At 30.7% G+C, this 11,778-nt stretch overlaps 2 protein-coding genes across 3 annotated transcripts; both read left to right on the plus strand.

The window, feature by feature from the left end:
* The first annotated feature begins 49 nt into the window (after positions 1-49).
* LOC107024454 (transcription factor IBH1-like 1) lies at positions 50-1,449 on the plus strand. The gene is made up of 2 exons (XM_015225442.2): positions 50-138; positions 694-1,449. The coding sequence occupies exon 2, from the start codon at positions 703-705 to the stop codon at positions 1,291-1,293; it is 591 nt and encodes a 196-aa protein (XP_015080928.1). The 5' UTR covers positions 50-138; positions 694-702; the 3' UTR covers positions 1,294-1,449.
* A 4,892-nt stretch (positions 1,450-6,341) lies between these two features.
* Positions 6,342-11,404, plus strand: LOC107024086 (VAN3-binding protein). 2 transcript variants are annotated; one of them, XM_015224976.2, is made up of 9 exons: positions 6,342-7,604; positions 7,713-7,923; positions 7,995-8,066; positions 8,158-8,226; positions 8,666-9,023; positions 9,886-10,053; positions 10,492-10,541; positions 10,864-10,921; positions 11,057-11,274. In XM_015224976.2, exons 2-9 carry the CDS (start codon positions 7,744-7,746, stop codon positions 11,272-11,274), a joined length of 1,173 nt encoding a protein of 390 aa, XP_015080462.1. In that variant the 5' UTR covers positions 6,342-7,604; positions 7,713-7,743. The 2 variants fall into 2 exon arrangements, with proteins under 2 accessions (XP_015080462.1, XP_027774460.1); XM_027918659.1 differs by having other exon boundaries at positions 6,346-7,923; positions 11,057-11,404.
* The last annotated feature ends 374 nt before the right edge of the window (positions 11,405-11,778 follow it).

Here is an 11,778-nt window from a genome sequence, read left to right on the forward strand (position 1 = left end):
ACCCCAATAAATTGGCTTTTTTATCACTAAACTTCTCCTTCAAATTCCCATTCTTCACATTTCTTCTTTGATTTTTTGTTCCTCCAATATTAGTTTCTTTGAATATTTTGTCCAAGGAATAGAAGAAAAGTCACAAAGGTATGTCATTTTTGTCTATCAAATTTTCATTACACATTATAATATATAGTCATAATATATTGTTCATATTTACTATTTTTCTTATTGCATGTTCTTATCATATGTAGCTAGCTTATAGACATTACTTTTTATTTCATCTTTCTTGTTCTAACATCAAATATAATAAGAACATGTAAATCAAACTAGATAGACTTTATATCACTACTATGAAAATTCACAATAAAATTCCTCGCTAATCCTGTTCAACGATGAATAATTGAAAAATTCTAGTAGCTACAAGTTCCTAGCTAATTTCAATTTTTTTCATGCTTTAAGAATTACTTGATATTGCTAATCTTATTCAGCGATGAATTATCAAAAAAATCTAGTAGCTATGAGTTATTTAACGACAGATTAACAACAAAATAGTTTTTTGTAGTTTTTTTTTTCCTTGCTTCAAGAATATCTTTATAATTCTAACTCATTTCATTCTTTCTTTTTTATTGTTTTTTTTATATAGTTATAAACCTAACATGTCTTAATTTTTTTTTTCTTCCTTTTTTTTTTTTTTTGTAGTTTGAAGAAATGAGGAATCCTATATCACTCAAGCAAGAATTTCTCAAGAAATGGATAAAAGGTCTTCAAATATGTAATGCTACAAAGAAAAAGATGAGTATAATGGAAAGAAAAAAAGCTATAAAATTATCAGCAGATATAGCAATGGCTTCAACAAGAAAATCAACAATTTATTGGAGCCATGCCCTCATGAAAAATGCTTTAAAAGATGACACAAACAAAATCATCATGAAAAATATTCTTGGATCAAATGATGATAACAATAATAATAATAATAATTTGAAGAAAACTTCAATGGGAATTAATTCTATGTCTCAAAATGGAATTATTAGAAGCAAGAAGATTATCAAAAAGAGTTGCAAAATTTCAAGAAGAGCAAGAAAAATTATTTCTCCAAATATTATTGCAAAAAAAATGGTGAAAAAAAGAACAAAAGTTCTTAAAAGTCTTGTTCCTGGTGGAGAATTTATGGATGATGCTTCTTTAATTAAAGAAACCCTAGATTATATTATTTCATTAAGAGTTCAAGTTGATGTTATGAGGCATCTAGCTAATAATGCTAGTTATCATGAGATTAATGATCCCAAAACAAGGTTGTAGTTTTTTTCTTAAAAAAAAATAATCATGAAGTGATCAATTCCTTATTTTATTTCTTTGTTTTTTTTTTTACTCATGTGGAGTTTTTTTTATATATATATATAATTATTACATAGTACAAAGAAGATGTAACAATGTACATATGAGCCTCCTTATTGATTTATGTTCTCTTAAAATTATTTTTCTTTCTCTTAGTTTAATTTGTTCTTGTATATATGAGTTTTGATTATCTTTTAGAAATATTGTGACATTTTAATGATTAATATCTTTTGTTTTTATGTTATTCATCATAGAATGGTGTAACTTATTTTTTTTTTCTTTTAAAAAAAATAAACAACAAATGCATGGCCATAATAATTAAGCATGAAATTCAGCAACTCTTTGGGAGTGTAAAAGTATTTTTTTTTCCCTTTTGCTAGGGAGTGATTTAATTCTTTTAAAAAAATATCATTCTATTATAAACACATGTATTTTTCTACAAAATGTTAAACAAAATTTGTTGAAATTGTATGTCAATAAAAAGTGTGTTTCTAGCTAAAACAACAATAACAATAATAATACTATAGTTTCACAAGTGACGTTTGCAGTATATTTTAGAGTTGATTATTATAAAAGTTGTTTGAAGTGTGCGATGTCTTTAATAAAATGTATATTCCTACGTTATGAGGTAGAGAAATATTGATATAACTCAAACTCGAACACGAATCGCACATCAAACACTCGAGGACCAAATGATCCAATCCAACACATGTTTCTAGCAAAAACTATAATATTCCTAATTAGTTGTTTTGATTTTTTAAAAAAATATTTATTTAAAATTGTTACCATATTGATGTTGAGAATGAGAACACAACTTGCAACAAAATAAAAAAAGAATAATAAAGTACTTTAAAAAAAAAGATGTAAGTTATTTAGTGAAAAATTAAAGAAAAAAAGAGAGAAGAAAATAGTGGTTGTAATAACTCTATTAATTAAAAGTAAAAAAAATAAATTGTTTCTCTTATATTCCTTTTATTTAATTATTAGATTGAAGTTTCATGATATCATGTCAAAGATTTTATGGAACACCCGTGAAGAGACTTGGAAACATTAAATGATTATTTGAGACTTTAAGACGAGTAATAATTACTATTAAACTCACAAAATTCTTTATACTCTGATATATACGAGTTAAATTTTTTTATCTTTAATTAATATACTGTTAACAATCGTATCTAAGGTTATATACAACAAATATTAAACGTGTTAATTATTAGACAACATCGAAGCATTCTAAAATAGAACTTTATTGGAAAATTAGTTGATGTAGATAATATCAAAACTCTAACATGTTCTATAGTACCAAATTATGAAAATTAATGTATAAAAGAAAATAAATTTTGTTCCATTTATTATTATAACCAAAGTAAAATTAGATTTTCCTCAACTTTTACTTAAGTGAGATTAAAATGAAATATACTCTTAATTCTTTACCACATGAAAAATTTATAAATGCATCTAATTATTATTTTTCAACGATCAGTATTTAAAATAAACTGTCTCGATTTATTTAGTATTGTACAACGCAAGGTTCGTTGAGGAAGCAAGCCCTATTACTACGGGATAATACTCACAAATAGTCTGTTCTTACTCTATGTAACTAAAAAATAGCTATTATCGTAAAGTTTTAAATTTCAAAACGTTTCGTTCGTAAAATTTGATACTTGAAAGTTTCAAATTTCAGAACTTTTTGTACAAGTCTGTTTGAAGCCCACCATTGTAATGGGCCAAAAAATTTTCACAAGTCTGCTTGAAGCCCATTATTGCAATGGGCCAAAACTTTCTCCCCTCACATGGTTTGATAGCGATAAAGCGACTGACAAATTTTATACCTAAACAACCAAATTCTACAAGTTTATAGGGTAAACAATACAAATCTCATTAGTTTAGAAGTCAATTACTTGTTTTCCCCCGAGTTTTTGATATTATCATTCATATCATATTTTGATCCTCAGATATATGTATTCGGCGTGTCCAGATACATGTATATCAGACACATCTAATTATGTTTAGTTTAGTAGCCAATTACTTGTTTTCCCCCAATTTTTTGATATTATCATTCGTATCATATTTTGATCCTCAGATATATGTATTCGGCGTGTCCAGATACATGTATATCAGATACATCTAATTATGTATATCTAAATATGAAATGCAAATGAAACACATCAAATTTAGAAGCAAATCACGCATTATTATCTGAATTTCTTCAATAAAAAAAAACTACGAAAAAACAATTATATTTCATTTTGCATTTGTTCCTCTTGTTTCTTTTGTTAATAGTTGGTCCTTGTCAATATTGAAAGACAAATGAACAAATATATATCCTCTTGTTGGTTTTTCTTGTCCTTTCATGATAAATTGAATCAAAATCGAAAAATTCAATCTTCACTATCAATAATTCAAATTTGAATGAACATTCTTGCGTCCCTAACTCTCCTTTTGTCTAAAAGCACATGTATCATCGATTCAATATTTGTGTTTTTTATCGTCTTTAAAGAAATAAAATACGTTTCGAACATAATCATCAAACACATGTGATTATGTTTAGTTGATGTGACATAGTAGATATTGTTAGATGCAATATTGTTATTATTATGTATTACATTAACAAAACCACATAGGTCAATATTTAGTTTTTTTTGCTTCTTACTTTTTATTTGTTTTACTTTTAATCATTCAATATTATAATATACTGATCTGACTAATTTAGATTTTCATTACGTAGGTAGGTTGATTTATATAAATATTTCTTTCTTATGCAATTATTTGAAGTTGTCCATTTTTTTTAAAAAAGTTTTACAAACATGAAAGAATTTCAACCATCTCGTCTCTTAACAATAATAACAGTCTAACACTTGTAATAAATTTCAACTATTTCATCTCTTAGATATTAGTATCTTCATTTCCGCAAAAGTAAATATTTTAAATTAATTTCTTTTTTTCACTTGGTGTTTAATATTTATATTAAGATCTGACTAAATTTTAGATATTCGCAAATTGTAAGATCTATTTCTAAAGGCGACTTTAGGCTTAAATTCATTTATTCATACTCATACTTGAGTATAATGGGGAAGTGATAATTTCTTTTTTAACGTGCATTTTAATCTTCATTGTTATATATGATTAAAATTCAAACTCATTAATATATACTATATACTTTTATTTTACGTTATAGCTACTCCACTCCTTACATTTTTTTTCTTTTAGAAAATTATATAGAAATAATTACTAGTATTATTAATCATGATTGAGAAATTTCCTAAAAACCTTCATTCTAGAGATATCTTAAATCTTAATCCTTGCTTTCTACTAATCATTCCAATTAAGTAAAATTTAGAATTCATAAAGAAAAAGATTCCTTCTCTTAGTATTGGTTAATCATCATAATTTATTGCTAATTTATGTTACATTAATTAATTAATGGGGGACAAAAAGATTAGTGGTATGAGGGAACATTCATGCATGGCTATAAATATGATTAATTTTCTTTTTTTCACTAAGTGGACCTTTTAATCACATTAATTAGCATTAGATAACTAATAAATATTCTTCCTATCACATGAGCTCTAATGATCACACTTTATAATTAAACCCAACAAATCCATAAACAATTTTATATCACAAAGCAAAAAATATGATCGAATATATCGATAAACTCTTAAATTTGCTAGTAAATTTCATTTAAAAACTCAGATTTTGATTTATTCTAATTGGATATCTAAACAAATGACAAAGTGCTCATATCTAGAGAGAAGAAGTTGTGCATGCTAGCTCATAAACATCAATTAGAACATGTATGGAGTTTTACGACTTATTAAAATTATTGTGTATAATTAAATGATGTGACATATTAAATGGTTAATTCTAGCGCTTAAGGACACAAGCAAAATCTTTTTAAAAAATTTGAACAAAAAATATTCAACAATGAACACTTTATCGTATGTTCAGATATTCAAGCAAAAAAAATCATAGTTTAAGTGTTTAAATAAAATTAATTTACTGACAAATTTAAAAAGCTAAAAGAAATTAGAGATCCATTATTTCACAAAAAGGCATATATAGTGTACCACAATATACAATTTTAAAAGGAGAGTTAGTTGCATAAACCTTCTTTATGATCTAAAAAGCTAATCTTGTTCTTTAAAAGTCATTTTCTTGAATAATTATTATATTATATAATAACATAAAAGTATCCTAAAATATATACTTATACATATAAATGTACTAACATAACCTAAAGTTGGCCCTGCGCATGCTTGGTTAATAATGTTTTAGAACATGATTAGTACTAGCTTTCATAAATCCTACACAAAAAGGTTATATTCACACTTGTACTCTCAAAAAAAAGAGTTATATTTATTCTTCGTTATATTTATTTGATATATTTGTCCGTGTCATTCGTAATTAAATTAAATTTTGAAGTACAATCTTGATCATTAATTTTCATTAAAATTAAAATGTCTAAATCTTAATAAGTATTTGCTCAGCGATTGGCTATAATTATTGTACAATAAGACAAGTGGCGGAGGTGGTAAGTGGTGGAGGTCAATAATCGTGAAGATGGTTGGTGGTGATAATGGTTGATAGTGATTATAATACAATAAGACCATCAATAATGAAGATGGCTAGTGATGGTAATCGTTGACGATAATTAATTATTCTAGAATAATACTAATGGACGTTTACAATAATGAAGATGGTTGTTGATGGTAGTGATTGTTGGTCACGGTCATTGTGTAGTGGAGACTAGTGGTTGAGATGTTGATGGCGGGTGACCGATTGTAGAAGTGGCTAGCGATGAATGGTGGTTACAAACAGAGGTGGTCGATGATAGTGATTGAGACTAGCGTTGATCATATAATAATAATAAAATATCGTATCGAATTATCCACAGAATCTTTAAGTAAACCTCAAATCGAAACTATAAAAACCGGGCTATCATAAAAATAAAAAAATAGATACACTTGCTGAATCGAGATCTGAATAATTTAGATTCATACATTCTTAACGAAAATAAAAACAAATTCATCTTCATATAACTAACTTCTAGCCCATCCAACAACATAATTCCAACACACAAAAAATAAAAACCCTAGAACATGATGGCCCCAAAGACAACTCTAACCTTGTGATCTTGTTATCTAGAAAGTAATTGATCTTAGCTTGAACACATGGTACAAATTTAAAGTTATAAAAACATTAGGGACCTAATAAAAGCTTCTCTTTAGTATTTTCATTATCCAACAAGTTTTCATGCTTGTATAGTGGCTAGCATGTGTTAGAATCCTCTAAAATGGAAAAATATTTTGGCTATTTCTTAAAGAACATGTATTTGATTTGCAAAAATTTCTTTTGGGTCCCTTTTCTTCTACAACCATCATTATAACAATTAAATATCATGAGGGGTTTAGCTTTTCATAATCTTTCCATCTGTACTAACATCTCATCAAGGCAATTCTTCAAATTACTTGAGTAGCCTTTGTTGAGGGGACACAGAAAAGTCGTATCGTGTGATTTAACGGTTAATGAAGCGGGTAAAACTAAAATTAAAATCATAAGAAAAAGAAACGTCATGGTGCACGAAGTATATGTGGGTATGGGGGGGACGGGCCGCACCTCAAGGGAGTGTGATATAGGCAGTCTATCCTGAAGCAAGCATTAATGGTTGATTCCACGACTCGAACATCTAATCTATAAGTCCCACGGAGACAACTTTACCATTGCTTCAAGGTTTCCCTTCATCAAAGTTCACATCTCAATAGACAAAAATTGCTTCTATAAGTTCTTCCCATCTTCCTAGGAATTGGTGGGCAGAGTTACTTGTTACCTATAGAGGTGGTGGTAGGTATCCGGTGGGATGATCGAGGTACGCACGAGCTATCTCAGATGTCATGTTTTCAAAAATATAAAGAAAAAAAAAACTTAGCATTTTTCAAGAACTCATATTTCTCACACATGCAACAACAACAATATATCTGGTGTAATTCCACCTGTGGCATCTGGGGAGGGTAGAGTATACGCAAACATTAGCCCTACCTCATAGAACTAGAGAGGTTGTTTCTGATAGACTCTCGGTTCATCTTCACACATGCATTTTTGGAATTAGATACTAAAATAAACTTTTACAAACTGTTATCTTAAAGTAAAAGGTGGATTAATGATTCATGGAGGCTGGCTTGGCTTTGTATTCATAATAAAGCTATGAATTGCCACTTTATAGATGTTAAATGGACCCTATGATGATAAACCAACAAAATAGCTCTGAATAAGAGGTGATTTAACACTTTTTAAGCTTTCTATCTAATTTATACCTATTTATATATCTCTTTAAGTGAACTTAACATTCTATCAAAACTTCACTTACCTTATAACAACTGTAGAGCAACTGTCCAGTCTTGGTTTAAGAAAAAGATGGATCTTGATTCAAATCCAACAATCTCACAAGCACATCCCGAGACGATGGACTTCCTTTCGCGCACTTGGTGCAACTTTGCAGTTCAAGCGTTCCAGCCGGAGATGCAAGATCAAGCTCTCATTCTACATGAAACTTCAATCAAGAGTTTAAGCATTGATAATAAACCTCCTCTTCCTGTAAGTAATCGTTGTGAAATCATGTCTAACATAATAAAAAAATATTGAGGTTTCGTATTAATCTAACACAGAAAATGGAGAAGAGCATGAAGATGGATGATGCAGATAATTCAATTCCGCCATGGAAATCCAACGATGTCAAGGTAAGAAATAGAATACAAACCCCTGTGCATTATCACCACAGATTCTTCACAGAGAAGACTCATTGTGACATACTTTCATTTGTTTCGTTAGTCGTGGATATGGATGCAGCAAGCCATGCATCCAGAGGTGAACTACAACAGCTATTTCCAGAAAAAATGGGTAAGTTGAGAATTATCCAATCATCAAGAAATTTTCACTCGTTATCCCTTTTTGAGACAGTTGTTTAGTAAATGACCTTTTTCTTGTATACTCTTGCAACTTATGGACCTTACCACGATGTAAAGATCCCTTACGAGCCAACTGTATGAGAAAAAAGTTAGAACACGGTCTAGAAATTTGTAAATAACTGCAAAACATTTGACGATAGTCGAATGTGTTGTCTGTAAGGTTGAGGAATATATAAGCAAACATTAGACCCAAGTCTAGCATATTCTGGAAAGTAATTTTCAAAAAGCTATATTTGCACAACTTTGAAAATCTAAATGGTGGGCTAAATAAGGGAAATTGGCATAAATCAACTTCAATCATCAGAGCTAATTATTGGTTTAATTAAGGCATGGTGAAAATAAACTCAGTGCGGAGAGCTTGTTTCATGCAGATGCCGTGGAACATAGGACCACTAAAGAATGTGTCAATCAAGAAATGGATCAAAGAAATTAAGCAGAAGAGGAAAGAAGAAAAGAGATTACAGAAGGCTGAAGTACATGCAGCGATATCAGTGGCAGGTGTTGCAGCTGCCTTAGCTGCCATCGCTGCTGAAAACATGAACCATGATCAGTCAGGGCGTACCAAGGAGTCAGCTGTGGCCAGCGCAGCGGCACTAGTTGCAGCACAATGTGCACAAGTGGCAGAAGCTATGGGGGCGAAACGGGACCAAATCAGCAGTGTGATTGGCTCAGCAATGACCGGCACAAGTGCAAGCGACATTCTGACGCTTACAGCTGCAGCTACAACTTGTAATGACTTCTCTCCACCTCTTGAAATACATAGTTTTTACAAATATGACTCAGTTGTTAGAAAACTTAAACTTACCAGCAGCTACACATATATGACTCAGTTGTTAGAAAACTTAAACTTACCAGCAGCTACACATAAAGACGACTGTGTTTTTGAAATGAATTCTTTCATTTTACGCGAGATGCAAGTAATAAGAAGATTTAAACAGTTCGCATTCACTTCTACCAGTACAGAAACAATAACAACATAACCCTAGTGTAATCTCATAAGTGAGGTCTAGGGAGGGTAGAGTATACACAGAACTTACCCATCTCATAAAGACAGAGAGGTTATTTCTGATAGACCCTTAGCTTAAATAAAGCCGATAGAATCTAACTTCTACTAGTACTCTTTAATAATTCAGATCTAGAATCTAACTGCAGCTAACAAAATCAAATTACTAAAGCTTCCTTAGCATAAAGTAAAACTTAAGCTGCTACTAGAAAAAATAAAGTCAAGTCAAATTTTTTGTATATCATTTGTTCAGAAACTAGAAAGAACTAAACTTTATAATAGAATTATATAGAATTATATGTGCTTCAACTGAGCAAGCTTGAGGAGTTCAAAGAATAAAATGTTTCATCATCCAACTGGATTTGACTCTGCTGAAAGGACCACAATGTGTATCATGAAACCAATACCCAACATGGGTGTGTTCGCCATGACTTGGGTTAAAAAAGACCAAAAAAAGAAGAACTCTATGCTGACAAGGAAGTAAATAAACATAACTGTGTCATTTGGAACTGAACTCAGCCTCTGTTAGTCTCATCTTAAATTGTAAGTAAAACTCATCTATTTGGACTTGCACCGGTACTGTCTCAGCACTCAGAGGAGCAGAAACACTCAAAGCAAGATCTGGCTACAAGAATATTTTGAATGGAGGCACACCAGTTCTCCCAATTGAAGATAGCAACGACTACAACTTTAACTACGAGAAATGCAGATCAATTCTCTCCAAGGGGGCAGACCTCTATATTGAAAAATCAGAAGGTATGTCTAATTGTCTATTTCTCTATAACTTATAATTTTACCATGCATGTCCTTTAATATCTGTTACAGTCCATTGGTTCTTGTACTTCCATTACTATCAGTTATTTTTTCTCGAGTCAAGTGTCTATTGAAACAACTTGTCTACCTTTGAGGTAGGGGTAAAGTTTGCGTATACTCTACCCTCCCCAAATCCTATTTTGCGGGACTACACTGGGTATGTTGTTGTTGTTGTCTGGACAGAAAATAACTGCAATAAGCACATTCAGAGAGGGGCCAATATATGGTTTTGCAGATTCAGTAGCAGCAGTTATACAAGGAAATGATAGTTAATACAAAAAATAAAAAAGAAAAAAAAAAGTGAAGTTTTGATTCTCTGAAACTCTTCTGTTGTTGGATCATCAGCTGATGCTTTTTTTTGTATTTTGCTATGTGGAACAGGAAGATCCAAGCTAAGGTCGGTGTCCATTATCTTAAATAGTGAAGCCAAGGTGTGAACATTAATATCTCTTCAGCTGATAATCATGTATTACCTACTGTATACATTTGCTCCAACAACATAGCAGTGTCATAATTCAAGGAGAATGACGACGATTTCTATAGAAAAACTAAATTGTCGTCCTCTTCTTTGTTTTGTTTTAAAAGTTAATGGTCAAACACACCCGAAGTATCATGTTTTTGCGTGTTTCTTACCTGAACTATTATCACCGGCTATTTATCAAAACATGCCTCAACCACAACCAAAAGTCATGTACAAGATCTCAGTATGATGTTTTAAATACGAAATTTAAAGTTCTAATTCTTATGTTACAGGTTATCCTAAGAACAAGGAAGCCAACTATGTTGAAGACCTTCTCAAGTCAAGCGGAAAGTATGTCCTTGTATTCAATACTGTTTCTTTACCTTAGTATTTCTTGCACTTCTCATATTAAATTTGTAACAATGCTTTCTGATATGCTAATTAGATAGTTAACAAATTTATGAACACCTCCACATCTGATTGTAGGTGTCGTATTAGACCTACATGCCGAGCTGTATAAGGATTCAAATGGAGCGGAAACTGATAGTTGCTATCTTATTGTGCTAACAACAAACAGGGGAGTCATCAAGTTAGACATGATGGATGATTACCAGCGATACAAAATGTGGTCAATGACTATTAACCAAATGCTGACGCTCTCTACTTCATTTACAAAATATGAGCTCCAATATTACAAAAGCTAATCTTCATAAAGATTTGTGGCATCAGCATATTTTTCACATGAGTTTTTTGTCATGTATAGGTTATAGTACTTAGCAACTTTGAAGTTGTCAGATCTGTTAATAGTTACATATCATGTTCTTGTTTTTCCAATAAGTTACATGTTTGTTGATCATATTGTTTGCTTCAATCTTTATGATTTTTCATTTCTCACCTTGTTCACTTGGATATCCGTTTCTTGAGTCAATTATAATTATTCTATTTGATGAATTAATTCTTCTAATTACAAGAATTCACCTAAAGCTCCTCAACAACAACATAACCAGTGCAATCCCACGAGTTGGGTCTAAGTAGATAGAATGTATACAGTCCTTACCTCTACCTTTGCAGGTAGAGAGGTTTCTGATAGACCTTCGGCTCAAAAGAAATGTAATTGATGCAGGACAGGAAGAAAGAAAAAGAGACAACAAAATACCAGATGAAGAAAACAAGTGTAACAACAGATTTTAATACACATTGGGGTAAAG

This window comes from Solanum pennellii, chromosome 7 (assembly GCF_001406875.1).
Source record: "Solanum pennellii chromosome 7, SPENNV200".
Taxonomy (NCBI): domain Eukaryota; kingdom Viridiplantae; phylum Streptophyta; class Magnoliopsida; order Solanales; family Solanaceae; genus Solanum; species Solanum pennellii.

What these genes read in the sequence shown, in the direction of transcription:
- LOC107024086 (XM_015224976.2), top strand. Translation starts at nt 7,744, where the DNA reads ATGGATCTTGATTCAAATCCAACAATCTCACAAGCACATCCCGAGACG. An exon ending in GGAAATCCAACGATGTCAAG is followed by an intron (nt 8,067 to 8,157) that starts GTAAGAAATAGA and finishes TTGTTTCGTTAG; the next exon opens with TCGTGGATATGGATGCAGCA. An exon ending in TACAGCTGCAGCTACAACTT is followed by an intron (nt 9,024 to 9,885) that starts GTAATGACTTCT and finishes GTACTGTCTCAG; the next exon opens with CACTCAGAGGAGCAGAAACA.
- LOC107024454 (XM_015225442.2), top strand. Translation starts at nt 703, where the DNA reads ATGAGGAATCCTATATCACTCAAGCAAGAATTTCTCAAGAAATGGATA.